The following is a 17,162-nucleotide window of genomic DNA, read 5'->3' as shown; positions in this document are numbered from 1 at the left end:
TAAATTTAGATGTATGTAGAAATATATGTTAGTTTTAGATGTTTGTAGAAATAACTTATATTAGAAATAATTTGGATGTATGTAAGATGCAATATTTAATTTAGGATAAATGAGTAGGGAAAGAAATTATAGATTCAGTTCTGTTATCATGTAGATGTACACTTTAACTTGTGATATTTGTTCTAGGTTATACATATTGAATTATGTATTTTTTTATAATATTTGTACTGATATAGTCTTAGTTGATATAATTGTTGATTTAGTCTAAGAATATTTTTGTAGTTCATTGTAAATTATGTCATGTCACGGATACGTGAAGTGCTATAAGCCTTAGAGTAAACAGTTTTTAAGTAAAATTTATTTGTCACAGATATAATATTTCTTTTTATACATCTATGTCAGCTTTAATTAGATATTAGAAAAAAATTAGGTTATGTTGGTTCATTATGTATATAAGATTATGGATTAGAAAGATTAATTGGTGGTTACATTTTAGGTTATGAATATGTAATTATGGTATAAAAATTAGGTTCTGAAGAATTTTATTTGTAATTAACGGAAAAATAAGTTAATAATTTGTTTTGATATTTTTTTATTATGTTGCAGTTATGTCAAATCCTATAAATCTTAAAATTTTCTATGGAAATGATCAAATCCGAAATAGTCCATATGATGTTGATTTGAGTAATTTTTCGTTTACCATTCTTGAGTATCCAAACCCTGAGAGTACAAGGTTGAAGGAGATGATAATATGGTTCACCCGATATTTTCAGTTAGACCCTGATATTTATTCTGTTACGGTACAATGCATGTTGGATGCAGTATTTATGTTCATGCATACAAGCCGAAGCATTCAACTCCTTGGGTAGCCTTTAAAGTGGTTCAACACGGTTGTACATTGCAAAACGTAGGTTGAAAGCACCACTATCTCACTACTACACTAGTTGTAAATAAATTGTTCATAGAGATTATTCAAAAGTGAGACATGGAATGTTAGTTTATCCGATAAGCAATATTATGGCAGTTCAAATATGAGATTATATATCAAAAGGCTTGACGTGCGAAGCAGAAAGCCTTAAAAAAGGGGTGAGGCACCTATGAGGCTTCTTATTGCAACCTACCTTGTGTGCTTGATATTCTTAAGAAAAGAAACCCTGGCACATACACCGCTTTCAAGGAGACTAAGATCGATGAAAACCAGCATAGGATTTTCCGACGTGCTTTCTATTCTTTGGGTCAGTGTATGCCGTCCTTCCAGCATACGAAGGTCAGATTCTCCTTTGCTTTGTGTGGATCGTACATTCTTCAATAGAAAGTACGAAGGTCAGATTCTCACTGTAATTGGAGTTAATGCGAATAACCAGATACTTCCTATGGCATTTGCTTTTGTGGAGGGTGAAAGCAGGTTGAGCTGGCTCTAGTTTTTTAGGCATCTTAAGGTTAGGATTGTCCATGAGCGACCAAACGTTTGCATTATACCAGTATGCTGGGATATTATATGCTATGAAGACACTACAAGGGGATTCAAATGATTCGTTCCCATAGCCTGACCTGCAGAACATGTATTGCATGTGTCACATGGGAACAAATTTCTACAAGAAATTTAAGAGCAAGACATTGATAGATATGTTTAAAAGGCTATGCGGTCAAAACCAAAGTCTCAAGCTAGCAGCCCGATGCCGTTGTACGTCACCCGTCAACGCGCGTACCACACAGAGGCCCCCACGACGTACCTACACCTCGAGCCCAGAGCCGTTCTACGCTACCCCTCAACCTCAGCGCTATGACCAGAAAGGAGGCTCTGGTTAGGTCGCGCATGTGTACGCTAGTTCTTAGCCTCCGCGCTCTGACCAGGCAGGAGACTTTGGTTGGGTCGTGCCTGTGTTCGTTCATGCCTCTTTGTTCCATAATCTTTGACTTAGTACATAATATATGGCAATACTCACTTGTTTGTACACGATATAATGCAGGTGTATTCCGTATTGAGACTACCACACATGTTTCCAGAAGTTCACCGCACTCCAGTTGGGACCTGTGGCTTGACTACAGAGGGGCCTCCGAAGTGATGGGCCTATCCTAGTTCTACAGTGCACCTCCGCCCACTCAGCAGGAGACAAAAGACATGTGCGGTCTCCAGTTGCCTAGACGCGAGCGCCGTAAGCCTGATTGGTACACACCATCTATATACGAGGATGGTCGTATGTGGACAGTGTGTACCAATCAAGCTCACGGCGCTCACGTCTGGGCAACTAGAGACCGTACATGTCTTCCGTCTCTAGTTGCCCAGACGCAAGATCAGGGTAAGGGTCAACACGTAAGCCAAAGCGTGCCAGAGGTAGGACCCAGGATAGGGGTCAGGCATAGTCTGTTTTATTTGTATACTTAGTCAATGTATTTTTTCAGACTGTTATATGACTATTTATTTTGTTTAGCTTTCCATTTCATTACTTCAGACAGTGCTTGCATGATGAAAAATGAACCAATCTGTGTTGCCAATAATCAGCGGATCAGTAAGAGAAGATGCTAAAGCGCGTGATTCATCAAATCTGTAGTACTGGACGCTACAACGGGCCTAAAACTATAGCGCGCAAATCATGGTTTTAATGGCATGCGCAATGACCAGTCACTCGGTCCGTGCACAGCCACTCGGAAATTGCGCGCCCGTGACTAGAAACTATGCGCCTGTGACTCGATTCCAACACATGGTTTGATTCCTTGAGATCTCTAACACAAGTCACCACCACTTACCCTATATAAGGGTAATCCTAATGAAAAATACGCTTAGTGCATACAGACCGACTACTTCATCTCCACCACAATCCCATCCATGGCTTCCGGGCTCGGGTCTGGGTCCAACAAGGGGAAGGGCAAGATGGGCCCTTACGAGCTATGACGCGACATCCTTGATAGGCTCATGCGTGATGACGAAGAGCAAAAGAGAAATGAAGACCCAAAACAGAAGAAGAGGGAGATGGAGCTACAGATAGAAACGCACGAGGCACGCATCCATGATGCGACTGCGATAAAATAGCACATCAGAAACCGTTCCCGCTTGCCACGGTTGCTCGGTATCAATGTGAGGTAAGTGTACATGACATCCTACCATTCTACGAATTTCATATTATTCACTTGCTTCCTTCTAACAGTACTACAAGGCTAGATGCAAGTACGAATGGTACGCGAACATCAACCACGACTACGAGGAGGCTGAGGTAATGAGACACACGGATGTTGAACAGCCAAAGATGAGGCTGCAAGAGCTCAAAAAGAGTGGTAGGATAAGTACCTCACTACATGCGGTAACATGCAGGTTCCTCCACAATGCGTGCACGGCCTACCGACTGTGCCCGGGCCTGTGGCACGTAGACTGGCACAATAGTATGTGTGCAGCAAACCCTACCCCTATAGATGCAACTTGCAACAGATTCGCTGGGAATATCTAGATGAGAAGCCTTCATCTTTTCCATCAACTCAGTAGAAGTTTTCTTACACCAGACAATCTTTCTTTCCATAAGGCATGCTTCATTTAGCGATAGAGGTACTACATATCATTATAACTTGTCGTACATTATCTAGTGATAGAGTAAGAGTCGGTGCATGTTGCCTTATTGAAAGGATCGAATAGCCCAAGAGGGGGGGGGGTGAATTGGGATATTAATTTTTTTTTAATTAACTACTGCTTGACAAAATAAAACTTATAAGAAACGCAAGTAAGGAATTTTAACTAGCACAAGATAGCTAACCACGCAAGAATTAACTAAGAAAGACAATTCCTAAGAAGAACTTGCAATAACAAAGCTCAAAATAAGATGCAAGAAAGTAAAGAGTTGGAGAAGACAACACCGATTTTTTTCCCGAGGTTTCGAGAAGTTGGCATTTCCCCCTAGTCCTCGTTGGAGCATCCACCAAGGATGTCGCTCCCCCTTGAGTCACCAAGGCTCAAGTGCTCCCTCTTGATTACCCCTTCTTCATCTCCGGATTGGCGGGTATCAAACCAAGTACATCCTTTTTTTCCGGGGCTCCCACAATTACTCCAAGAGCTCACCGAGAAATCCTCCGATCACCAAGACCGTCTAGGTGTTGCCAACCACCAAGAGTAACAAGCCTCAAGCTTCACTTGACAAAGACCAAGCCTAGACAACAGCTAGATGCACACTTGTTACTCTCCAAGCATTCAAAGAAGTCCTTAATCCTCAACTAAGAACTTAAAATGGACACAAGTGCTCCCTCTCTTGCCTCTAAATGACACACCAAGTGTATGAGCTGCTACAGGGTCGCAAGAGCGACTGTTGAAACCAACTGAGTGGGTATTTATAGCCTAGAGATCAAAAATTAGCCGTTGGCTAACCACTCTCATTTTACTGTAATCACCGGATAATCCTCTGGCTATATCCTTAAGATCACCGGATAGTCCGGTGGGTTCAAACCCAGAGCCAGCTGTCACTAGCCGTTGCACGGCAACATTTGTCCGGTGATAAACTCCGGTGAACAACAGTCAACACCGGATAATCCGGTGAGTACAACTCACCCGACCCTTCGAATTTCAGAACCTTCTGCAAGGAATACTCCGGTGATATTTTTGCTAGCACCGGATAATCCGGTGAGTTCAATTTGTCTGAGTTTCTTCACAACATTTCTCCGGTGGTCTGCCAGCTAAGTCACCGGATAATCCTGTGAACGTAATTTTTCACTGTGGCCCGAAGCAATGCTCTCTGCAAGAAATAGTCCGGTGTTCATATTATGCATTCACCGGATAATCCGGTGGGTACAAAATTATTTTTCTCCGAAAATTTTCTCTGCTGGAAAAGCTCCGGTGGTCACCGGACTTTCATCACCGGATATTCCGGTGTAACACTTCTGAAATTTTTCATATAATTCGGATGCCTCAATTAGTGTTTATCCGGTGAGTATTAGACATCCATCAGAGGATAATCCGGTGAATAAATGTTTTGTGAGCTTGTCCAATTCAACTCTCTTTGAGCTCTAATTCCTTGACAGCTTCACCATGGACTTGTATGCTCTACCTAGTGCTAGAATTTAACAAGTGTGCATCATCTACGTCTAGACTCACTAAGTCAAGCTACTACTTTTAGCCCCCCTTTATAGTACGGTCAAAAAACAAAAAGAAAAGGAGACCTATACTACTCTAAGTATCCTCCATCTCCTTTGTGACACTTAGAACAAGAAGATCCTTAGTCTTAAAGCATATGTCCTTTGATTGTCCATATAAGCACTTTAGGGACCAAGATTAACCAAATGTCATTGTATACTGAATTTTTGATTCCCTTCAAAACAAATTGTTAGTCACAGTAATATGGTTGTCATTAATCACCGAAACACTTACCACTTACCTAGGGGCCTAGATGCTACACTTATGTACTGTAGCTATATACAAGAAACGAATCTTACGATGAACCTTATATGTTATATACTTTACTTTCATCCATGAAATGGCCGAGATTTATCATTATACCAATACATCTTGTCTACGTCTAATGCTTTCGTAGGATTCCATGTCTTCCATGCAGAGGCAACAATAACTCCTTGTTGAACTTTTGTAGAATAACATGACTACACCAAGCAACAACTTTCATAGGGAATCTCTGTCAAGCATCAGTGGCACAATTTTTCCAGCTTTCACAGAAAATCCCTGGTCATTTGTCCTTGTACACAATATTCACATGCTCTGGCCCCCGGCCATGCACATACACTCAATCCATGCACCGACCCCCGCCACCATAAATAACCCCAGCCTGAACCACAGGTACACCACTCCTTCCTCACCTCTCTCAACTGCAATATCTTCCTCAACTCCACCAAGCCCACCTAAGAAACATTGGACGACTTCTATCCCCTAGAGGGTCCAACCGCTAATGTGCTTCTGTGGCGATCCTTGTAGGCTTCATGAGTCCCAAGATATCACCTACACCTATGATAGACACTTCTTTATGTGTACCAACTACCAGTACGACCCGCCTCAACATGGACCGTATGACTACCCACCGGTATAACGACATAGATCACTCCTGTGGCAGTTTTCATACGATTTCATGCACTGTTTTACTCATCTTCCCTCTTGTTTTATTTGTAGTCTCTTCCACCTATCTGTGATTTCATGGGATGGATGTACATGGAGCAAAATGAGGATCAGAAGTAGTGGGTCAACATGAGCATACGGTGAAGGAGGCAAGTTTACGAACGTCAGGAGTATGAGTAACAACAGGAGGATTTACGGCTGAAGCGTCGGGAGGAGGAGCGCAAGAGGAAGGTAGCGAAGGAGTGTGCCGCGGTTGAAGCACGCGAAACTGTGCCGCGGTTGAAGCACGCGAAACTGAGAGGGAAATGAAGCGAGAGAGGGCCCGTCGCGCTAAGGCGGTAGGCCCCGATACCTTTATGAAAGACAAGTATCTTAGGTGCACTCAGTAGAACATCTATTGTAACCCGGTCTATTTTCATTTTCTAAGGTATGTTAGGTTTAGCAATGACACACTATTAGGTTAGTCTTTAGGCGTATTGTACATACTAACGTTTGTTGTCATCATCTCTTTATGGTTGTGGTTCATTCACACAATAACGAAAAACCACAGGTTCCATGTAATATTCATAAGTGTATGTAACCTCTATGCCAGATTCTATGATAATTATGCTTCACAACTACTATTGTTTGAAAATTTTGATTTTTTTATCCTCCCAACGTACTTCATTCGAAAAATTGCTCACACAATTCCACATCAACTGAATAAAGAAATATAGATAAAATTACATCGAACCAAAAATTAAGGAAAAAATGAACTACTTTGTGATACCGATTGGACAACTATTTGCACAACAAATATTTTTCACCGAACTAATTTTCGTATTTTCCGTACTAAGCTAAAAATCAACGAAAAAACATATTTTCGCCTCACCAATCAGCGAAAAATTAAAATTTTCTGTTTTCATTGTGCGAAAATATTTCCGCACAACCAATCTGCGAAAATAGAATTTTCGCATACTGGAACTGGGAAAATTTGAATTTTTGCACTTACAATAATAGAAAATATTTTCTATATTTCAATGAGCGAAAATTCAATTTTTCAACGATCAGAAGAGGGAAAATCTAATTTTTGCACATTCATTGTGCGAAAACTAGATTTCGTTGAATGAATGTGCGATGTTGGGTTATTTTTGTAATTTTTTGAATTTGTGCAATATTTTTGAAATTGCCGCATAAAAAAAGTAATATTAAAAATATACCAAATTTTGCCGCATAAAAAAGTAATATTAAAAATATACCAAATTTTGGCATCGAACCAGACCTAACAAAATTTGCTAGAAGTACTCAAAGTTAGACAGAAAAACTTGCTAAAATGGAAACCATGCTTCGAGCACACTCATAACACACACAACAGACAATATACTGCATGCTGAAATGGGATCCGGTCAGCCCACATGAAAAGCACCAAAGCCTTACTCCCCCATCCAGGGCCGGAGCCCAGTGGATCCGAGGGGGCGCAGATGCACCTAGGCCCAAAGAAAAAATAGTGCTAAATATTCTATATTCATCACATGTGTAACCCCCTCGGCTTAAGGTCATGCACCTACGAAGCCAGCAAACCAAGTCTCAGTAGCCCAAAAACCAGTTAGCGTACAACCTAGCCCAAAAGGGTTGTGCGTAACAAAGCAGCTCATGCCTAGATGTGCATGATGCGTGAGGCAACAAGGCCCGATGTTGTCCGATGTTGTGACTCTACATGTGCCATCTCAGAATCGAGCATCTACTGATCCCCACGATCCACCTCTATCGCTCTCCACCTCGCCGCTCCCACTTGTCGCTCGACTCCTCCTACTTGCTGTCCGCGCTGCATCACCCATCACCAGGGTCCGGAGGATGACTAGCCACGGCCAGGGTCATCGCCCTTGCTACTTAGCGCGGCTCGACCGGCCCTGGGCCGCCGCTGCTTCAGTCTTCATCGGTTTGTCCATAGATTGCAACGCAAAAATCTCAAGTTCTCAACCATTGTTTGCTTACAAAATTCTAATTATCTCTATTTCTTTCAAGCAACGCTCTTAATTTAGCAAGATACAATGTTTCAATTCTGTAGCTAGGCACCGGTCCCGGTCGTTGGACCGCTGGAGCACCCAAGCCGAGCATCGTTGCAGCCAGCAGGGAACATGGAGCAGGCTGTCCAGGGCAAGTCTCCTAATTCGTTCAATTTCTTCGTTCTACATCTCACTTAATTGAATCAAGTAAAGAGAATAACGTTGTGCTCCAGTGTTCCAATTTGATGAATTATTGCAGGGTTCAGTTAGATTTAATGTTTCAAATTTGTTGACGTCAAATTTTGTTTGGTAAATTACCTCTTTTATGTTTACTATTGATAGAAATTGCATGTTTTACAAGATGTGGCGTGTCATCTTGGCATGTACATCATTAATTTGCACGTATAGAGGTGTACTAGGAGTTGAAAAAAAACCATATATGAGCTTCTTGCTGGACCATTACAACCTTAAATATGCAATGAGTTAATAAATATATAGTTTCATGTCTAGGTAACCTCATATCACCCTGACCTATGCAATGAGTTGATCCCCTTACCTATGTATATTTTTAGAAAATACTATATTATCATATAAGTATCGATATATCCGTATGACTTAACAGGGCAACACGATGCTAAAGTGATGCACCCCTGTTTCAGCTCTAGTTTCGCCCCTGGTCGCATCCATGATCCATCCAATTGAGCAGCCAGGCGCCCAACCCAGCATGCATCCAAGTGTCCATCTCCTCCTGATCTCCAGCTCAACCGGCGGACACACAAGTACACGGCTTAATGGAACCCCCGCGAGTCCCATCGCATCAAGCCATGGCACCCTGAGGCTCAGCGCGGGGCCCAGGCTGCCAGCGAGACGGTACGAGTCGGAGCCGGAGCCGCGCGGGTCTGCATGGGGCGCAGGCACGTAACGGACGGACACGCAGCAGCCTCCGTCTGCGCGCTCTGCCCGGTTCTGCCGCTCCCCTCCGCGAGGAGGTAAAAGAGATTTGTGCGCGCGCCCCGGAGCAGAGCCAGAGGGAGTGCCATTACTGTCGAGTGCGGTGTGGGTGTCGAGTGAGTGAGTGAGTGAGATGCAGAGAAAAGGCTGCCTGGCGACACCTCCAATGGGGCGGGGATAGGGGAGGGATGCCGGTGGCAACGCCGTTTCTCTCTCTTCTCGGTTAGTGCTCCATTCCATTTCCATCCTCACCTGGCAACGCGATTCTCCCTGGACAATCTCGTCTTGATCTCTGTTGGTGGATGCGGGTGGGTTCTTGGATTGGGGAGACGCTGTAGTGTCGTGGTTCATACAGGGCGTGAGATGGAGGATTGATCTGTTGGTGCGAACAGTGGGCGGGTGAAATGTTTTCGTTTCTTTTCTCTCTCTAAGAATCTGGGCCAGTGGAATGTTCATCAAGAACTTTGGGCGGTGGAATGTTGGGTCGAGTTCTTGCTGCATGTGGATGTAGGTTCCAGTGGATTTTTTAGCTCTCAGTGGTAGTGATTTGCGCCTTTGAAATCCATTTTTACCTCCCGATTCATTCATGGTTTATGTCCCCTGCCGCCCAAAACGCAGTGGTAGAATGGACCCTCTGTGTTAGTTAAGGTAATTTCAGATAAAAGTTACTGCTCAGCATTGAATGGATTTGATGTTCAGTAAGATTATCTCAGGGTCTACGACTCTCTGGTGTTATGTGGTTTCAGTGCTACTGTCTTCAGTGTTTTTTTGATATCCTTGCGAGGAGACCAATGCAGCTGCTATGCTATGATTACTGGGTTCTGTAGTTTAGTACTTCTTAAGTTTCTTTTTTGGTCATGCTTCCATAGGTTGACAGATTTGGTACGGGTTCCTATTTTCGGAATTGCAAAACTTTGGATTTCCAGATGACCAGTCATGATGGCATAGTGGCATGGTATGTTGCAAGACATTGATAGTGGCTCAATGTGTGTCGGAGTTTGCTAGTCAAGCTTTGATTGTGCCTATTTATTTGCTTTAGTATTGTTTCAACGGTTTCACGCTGCACTGTTCAGTATGAAATTGCAAATCTATGTGCTTTGATTGTGCTTTAGTTTTTCCAATTTTCAGTCAGCCTTGTAAACTGATGTATGTCCCAATGTTTATTCCTTAAAAGCAGTATGATTGCTTTTCTAGTTTTGGTTGTACCATACTTTACCAACGCTGCATCTACCACGCTGTAATTTGTGATGCTTACTTCCTTGCAGAGTAACAAGTGCCTGTTCAGAGCAACCGAGCTGGCTGGTAATCAGCAGGATGGATGGGAAAGACTTGTTTGTGGAAATAGGCATGAAGGAGGAGGATATCGCGACAATGCTGTTCGGGAAGAGAGTCGCGGAGCTGACAGAAGACGCATTTGATGGTTCCAGGGAAGAAAGACAGATCTTTGAGGGTGTCTTCTGTCTAACAAGCACAGATGGAGTAATCGATCATCATGTCAATGGCAGTGGACAGACTGCAGATGCAGGCAAGGCAGTGACAAGATCTAGCACACCATCAACCTCTACCTCCAATCATAAAACGGGGCGTTGTCGCATAGTCGAGTCCTTCACTGCTGGCAACTTATCAAGCTACCATGCATTCTGTTCTAGTCCCGATCAGCAGGCGCACAAAGCAATGCCTTCTATTGATGCCGGCCCTTCTGAGCTTGTGGTGAAGTTGACACCTCCTTCCATTGATAGGGTGTACACGCGAAGGGTGGTGACTCGCAGGAGCGAGAGAGCAAGACTTTGCAGCACTCTGGATTTGGAGAGGGTTGACATTAGCAGTGTTGGACGGCGAAGGGATGGATACGGCCATGGAGTGCTTTGGAATCATCTCCGCCTTCACGCACATCTTCTGATGATGGATGCCGGATGGAAAATCGAGGGCAAGGAAAGAGGGAACAAGAGTAAGGTTGATCACGTCTATGAGGCACCTGACAATGTAATGCGCCTGTTTTCTCTTCCCAGGGCATGGAAATGCTTTGGTCAGTGGTTGCTTATGAATTCCTCCAGCTTTGATGGGAACGAGTCAAATGACTATGGAAAGGAATGGCTCAACATGCATGACTTTCTGTATGATTTGAAGAACACACTGCTATGCTTACAGTATGAGGTCCAGCGGCCGAAGCAATCTCTGTCTTTCCTCCACCAGTGGCAGCTCCTTGATCCTTTCATGGCAGTGGTTTGCATTGATAAGAAGGTTGCAGCTCTGAAAAATGGAGTGGCACTGAAAGCTATGAACAGCACCGTTACATTCCTTAGTCGCAGTGAGTGTAAGATGTTGAGTGCCAAGAATGCAAGCAGGCAACTTGGGGTCAACTACACAAGTAACTACAACGATACATATCTCAGGTCATGCAAAAAAAGTCTTCTGCCTCTGCTTCTCTCTAAAACTGGTGGTCACCCTGACAAGGAAGGAAATTCTTTGTGTAACGAACAATCTTCTATTTTTGGTACAAACAACCCTAGCGAAGATGAAGCCAATCAACAGTCATTGTGCATGTCAGAAATAAATGAAAGAAGCATAAGAAGCACAGCTCATCGTATAGTCATGGGCCTCCATGATGCAACAGCTCTTCTCAGCTCAAGGCAAACTTGTTTGAGCAGGAAAAAGGAACTTCCGTGCATCAAGTCTATAGTGGATCTGCAAGCTGAAGACAAGTATGGCCCATTATACTTCCCACCCAATTATTCTTCAGCTTCAGGTCACCTGGTTGAAAATGTTCAAACAAAAGATCCGAGTTGTCATGGCTATGAAACCACGGCAATTCCCGATGTGGACAATTCTGCAGATAATCCTCTTGATGAGATGCTCCTCGGAGAGAACATACTGTTTTCTCAGGAGGTTGACGAGATGCTAATTGGCATAACAGATTATATCAACAATGAACAACATGATGCTGCAGTTGTCTCCGAGCCCCAAGCGGCAAATAAAGATGCCGGAGATGGACCTTCTGGTGCATCACTACCACCAGAAAAGGATGCATACTTGGGAGCTATTAAAGATGAAATTGATAATGAACATTATGATGCTGCGGTTGTCCGTGAGCTCCAAACGGCAAATAAAGATCCAGGGAATGAACCCTCTGGTGCATTATCCCTCCTATCAGAAAAGTGTACAGACTTGGAAGCTAATAAGATGAGACTGGAAGACCCAACAACAGCAGGACGGTTAACATCTGAAGCCACCGGTAGTGCATTGGTGATCTCAGAACCACAAGTACTGTTTGTGTCCCCTCAAGACGGGACTCTATCTTTCATGAACAACAGTACATGCAGCCAAGAGATGTTGAGTTTCCTGAATGTTTCCCATGACACCATGGGCACTAACATGCAGGTGGACATTGACACATCGGTTTATGAGGCAAGCTTGATACAGGGTTTCTTATACCTTGACAGTGAGGGTTCTCCAATTTGTTGGACGGTAATGAACCCAGAGCCTCCAAGGCAGTTGATCTACGCCGCTGATTTGGAACCAAAGTCAAAGATGTCAGAACGCTATGGTGAAATGAACATAGAGAACGAGGCATCAACATCTGAATACAAGAAAATATCAGAATCTGGCTCAAGTAAGAGGGGGCAAAAAAGGCCCCAAAAGATTGCAGATATCCAAGACAATGTCAATAGAAAGAAACAGAAAGTGAATGATGCTCCTTTAAGTAATTGTGTGGGTCAGTATATGGACAATATAACTGATAACCCTACTGGTCCTGTAGTTGTCAATGAAGAAGAACAGACAGGTACAGAAATCATTGAGCAGGTTCCTTTGAATCTACTACCCGAGAATAAGGATGGCAAGGATCAAGGAGAACAAAGCAGTGAACCTTCAAAGCAGTACGTGTCGGAAGAACCATTCAAAACGGATGTCAAAAGGCAAAGGAATGCATGGTCTCGCAAATGCAAGTTTGATGATGATGATCTTCTGATGACAGCTGTAATACATAAGCTGACTGCACGTTACAGGAATCAGTTTAATCGAAGGATCACAAAGAAACGTGGTTTCAGGTGTCTTCCAAGCTCTCGCTGGGAGAGGGAAGAGAAAGGTGACAGGAAGAAGTTTTCTGGAGGATCAAGAACGGTGCTGAACAAGTTACTTGAAATGGGCATTGTTGCTCGAGTAAATATTCTTCAATATCGAGGGCCAGGAGGCAAAATTGTGTTAAAGGATGGAAATATAACTAAGAACGGCATTCGTTGCCGGTGCTGTGGCTCCACATTTACAATGTCCAAATTTAAGTGTCATGCAGGTCTCAAGCTAGAAATTCCATCTCTGAATCTTTTCTTGGGTTCGGGTAAATCATACAGTCTTTGTCAGCTTCAAGCATGGTCTATTGAGCATAAGGTGAGGAAAGAGCGTGCAAAAGATACTATGTCACTCCAAGCAGATCGAAACGATGATACCTGTGGATTATGTGGCGATGGTGGTGAACTGATATGCTGTGACAGTTGTCCTGCTAGTTACCATCAAGCCTGCTTGCCTTGTCAGGTTTGTTATCCTGATGCCACTCTTTTAATAAAATATATAATTATCCAGACGTATTGTTTGGGAAAATAAAAAATAACTAATGACTAGTCGGGATCGAATTATATGTACTCTTGATCCCTGCATACAGTTGAAATGTTGGTTTCAGAAATTGCTACGTCATTGCTGTAATCTAGCAAAACAAAGGATGTCATAACACTTCTACTCATCCTACACATGTTTGCTTATTACCATGCTAATCGGCTAATCGCAGTGTAATGCCATTGCAAAAAGCAAGTCACTACTCACTACTACATTTGCTTTGGAATGGATCTGAATTATACTGATTGGGTCAAAGATGTACTAGTTCCATCCTGTGTATGACAGAGCTTCTGTAGCATTCTGGTATTAATATTTTGCATTACCATCACAGCTTACATATAAGATCTCACTTTATTGATATAGCACTCATTTAGTTTTGCATAATTATCTGTACTAACAAAATCACTACAAATTGTCTACCTTACCATCTTTAACAAAGTAAGGCGCAGATTTTTATTACTGCTACTGAATCATTCCTACTGTATTATATTTTTCCTGCAGGATATTCCAGATGGCAGTTGGTACTGTTCTAGCTGCCTTTGCGATATTTGTGGGGAAGTGGCCAATCCAGAGGAGCTCAGAACTTCCCTACCAGCTTTAGAATGCTCGCAGTGTGAACGCCAATGTAATGTCGCACTCTGCATCTTCATTGCCATCTTAAATATCTGTCTTGTCACTAAGATTGTTCTCAGACCATCCATATTGTATCATTATCCATGCATTATTGTTTGTTTTTATTAGCACAGTATTCATGCATTGCTGAATTAGAATTTTAGCATACATAGGCACAAAACTTATGATGGTCTGCTTATATAATATGGCAACAATAATTTAACTTGAGTAGTTCATTTTTATGGCAATACAGTTACTCCTTATAATAACCAAGCCTGGAACAAGATGGTACCCGTACATGACCTAGTAGACACAACTGTGTTAAAAGATAAATGCAACCTGTTTCCTGCTTCTTCATTAACCGATTCATTTCCTCCAGATCACGTAAAATGCGTATCTGGTAAGGTTTTGTGCAATGAAGAAGGTGGACCTTGTGCCTGGTTTTGTGGAAGAAGATGCCAGCAGGTATGTTTCAAAAGAACTTTACCTGTTCTTTAACTATCAAGATCTGCAGTGTATTTGTCAACGATGGCAGAAATGTTTACTTGAATGAGACTGGTCTTGTTCTGATACTGTCAGATTTGTACGCGCTTCCGTTCTCATATTGGAGTGCCTGACCACATTGATGATGGTCTCTCTTGCACCATTCTTCGTAACAATGGTGATCAGAAGGTTTGTGCACCTGCGGAGATAGCTCTCATGGCAGAATGCAACATGAAATTAATGATTGCTTTGAGTATTATGGAAGAATGCTTCTTGCCTATCTTAGATCCGAGGACAGGGATAGACATAATTCCCTCTATAGTATATAACTGGAGGTGAGACAGCCTTTCTTCTCTCTCTTCTAGATCAATTAGTAGTTGACTGACATGCTTGGTTGCTAACTGTGTGGTCACTTGATTTTGTTATCTTAGTTCTCTGAAATTTTACGTATTCACCTAATATCTCTATTTGCACTGTTATATTCCTTTGCTAGGTCTGACTTTGTACATTTGGATCACAAGGGATTCTATACTGTAGTCTTGGAAAATGATGACAGCATCATATCTGTCGCATCCATCAGGTATCATGTGAAAAGAAGTCTGACATTTTAACGACCTTTTTATGAGTACAGAATCCAACCTTAAATTAATAGACTACGGGGAGCGAACATTAGGGGTTAACGTAGATGTTGATGCAGGTTACATGGTACAATTGTTGCAGAGATGCCTCTAATAGCTACTTGTACAGAGAATCGTCAACAGGGAATGTGCAGGCGCCTCATAGATTACATTGAGGAGGTATGTCACAAGTAGAGCAGTAGATGCTGATATTTTAGTTGTCTGTCTGGATTCTTTCTTAAAACTGTCGTGCAAAAGTATCATGTCAAACTTATTCCACCACTTATCCTTTTAATTAGCTGAGTGTTGGCCTGTATGTTTGTATGTCTACCATCTGCCGAATGATTTACTGTCTAGAGCATTTCGTTTCCTTAGTCTATCTGAAGTCTTTGGACGATCACAACCGATAAAAGATGTCACGTAATTATGAGGGGAAAGTGTGCATTACTCATTTACGAGATTCAGAACATTTTAATTATTTATCGAACAGCAAGAGATATTATTTGTATTCTTCACTACTACATAGCAGTTACATTGCTCCTCTAAACTTGCACCTGGACGATTTCTTTCTGGACAGATGCTCAAATCTCTGAAGGTGGAGATGCTGCTTCTCTCAGCAATTCCGCACCTCGTGGATAGATGGACATCGGCATTTGGGTTCAGAGAAATAGATGATTCGGACAAGAAGAAGCTAAGTAAGGTCAGGCTGGCCTCAATTCCAGGAACTGTTCTGCTGAAGAAGAACCTGTATGGATGTTCAGGTAATGATAATGTTGAGCTGCCGAACCCTAAACCCTTCAAAGTTTACTCACGCATGCCAAGAAACCGCACCGGTTTGAATAGTGTGCCGATAAGATGACACAGTGGACAGCATGGAGTGCCCCTCATGTCGTGATCAGTCGTTGGTGATAGCAGCGGACCATCAAGCAGGGACTCCTGTTGTCGAGACCGAGCAACGTCAGACATCTGAAGTTTCCACGCTGGTTTGCGCAATGGAAAACCTCATTGACAAACCAGGAGTTCTGAAGATCACTTCACCCTGTGCAGAGACCCTCCCTCAGCTGGTAGCCCTAGCAAATGTAACTGTAAGGAGAATTCTGTAAATCATGGTACTGTCGACGAGAATCCCAGGGATGTTAACGGCGGCCTTCGACGGACCGAGGCCGAACTTGTATGAGAAAACTAAAAACTAGACTGTGTTAGAGCCAGTTATGCCCAGGGTTCACCCCCTGGACTGAAATTTCAACCTTGAAGGCATAATGTTGACACGATGCTGCCGTGCATTTCTCTACCAGAGAATAGACTTAGACATGAAATTTTGTGGACGTTGCTTACCATTAGACGCGTAGCGCAGCAGCAGAAGAGTTGGTTCAATGTTATGTGTGCCAGTGTAAACAAAGTAGTTGATCTCTACACGAACTGAACATCTCCTCGCGTCCTTATCGTTGATCAGCACCGGTATCCATTCGTCTAAAGGTGGAACATCATGTGTCAGTGTGCCGCGCACCGGCTAGGAATAGGTGAGGAGGTTGCATGGAGGTGGCGGTTAGGATTTTGGGATGGTGGAATTAGTCTTGTCCACAACCTCCACGCCTTCACTTATAGATCTCGTTAATAGATTGCCAAGTTGGAGGCATATTAGGGTTCTTATACCTCATGGATGATTACTCGTAAAGACCATGTACAGATCCAATCCAAAATAGTGATTATCCTAGGTATATCACCAACTTTGTCGGTGATAAAATACCTTTTCTCTGCGTTCTCCTCTGCAGGGACATCGTAGATGTACAAATATATGTGTTTCGCGATTTATTTTGAGCTATTTAAATGGGGTCCCAAGTAATGTATATATGTGATCAGTCCCTTTCACAT

At 42.7% G+C, this 17,162-nt stretch overlaps 1 protein-coding gene across 1 annotated transcript; it reads left to right on the top strand.

Moving 5' to 3' along the window:
• The first annotated feature begins 8,802 nt into the window (after positions 1-8,802).
• On the top strand, positions 8,803-16,492 carry LOC133887705 (uncharacterized). Its single transcript, XM_062327675.1, has 8 exons — positions 8,803-9,195; positions 10,239-13,500; positions 14,080-14,203; positions 14,570-14,655; positions 14,770-15,008; positions 15,167-15,253; positions 15,371-15,470; positions 15,868-16,492. Exons 2-8 carry the CDS (start codon positions 10,288-10,290, stop codon positions 16,147-16,149), a joined length of 4,131 nt encoding a protein of 1,376 aa, XP_062183659.1. The 5' UTR covers positions 8,803-9,195; positions 10,239-10,287; the 3' UTR covers positions 16,150-16,492.
• The last annotated feature ends 670 nt before the right edge of the window (positions 16,493-17,162 follow it).

The sequence above is a fragment of the Phragmites australis genome, chromosome 13 (genome assembly GCF_958298935.1).
Source record: "Phragmites australis chromosome 13, lpPhrAust1.1, whole genome shotgun sequence".
Taxonomy (NCBI): Eukaryota; Viridiplantae; Streptophyta; class Magnoliopsida; order Poales; family Poaceae; genus Phragmites; species Phragmites australis.
This window is presented reverse-complemented; position numbering and strand designations above follow the sequence as displayed.

Bases quoted from the DNA above. Each gene is read 5' to 3' on its own strand.
- LOC133887705 (XM_062327675.1), top strand. From the start codon at position 10,288: ATGGATGGGAAAGACTTGTTTGTGGAAATAGGCATGAAGGAGGAGGAT. The intron at 15,009-15,166 runs GTGAGACAGCCT...TTCCTTTGCTAG, and splicing joins TCTATAGTATATAACTGGAG to GTCTGACTTTGTACATTTGG. The intron at 15,254-15,370 runs GTATCATGTGAA...ATGTTGATGCAG, and splicing joins ATATCTGTCGCATCCATCAG to GTTACATGGTACAATTGTTG.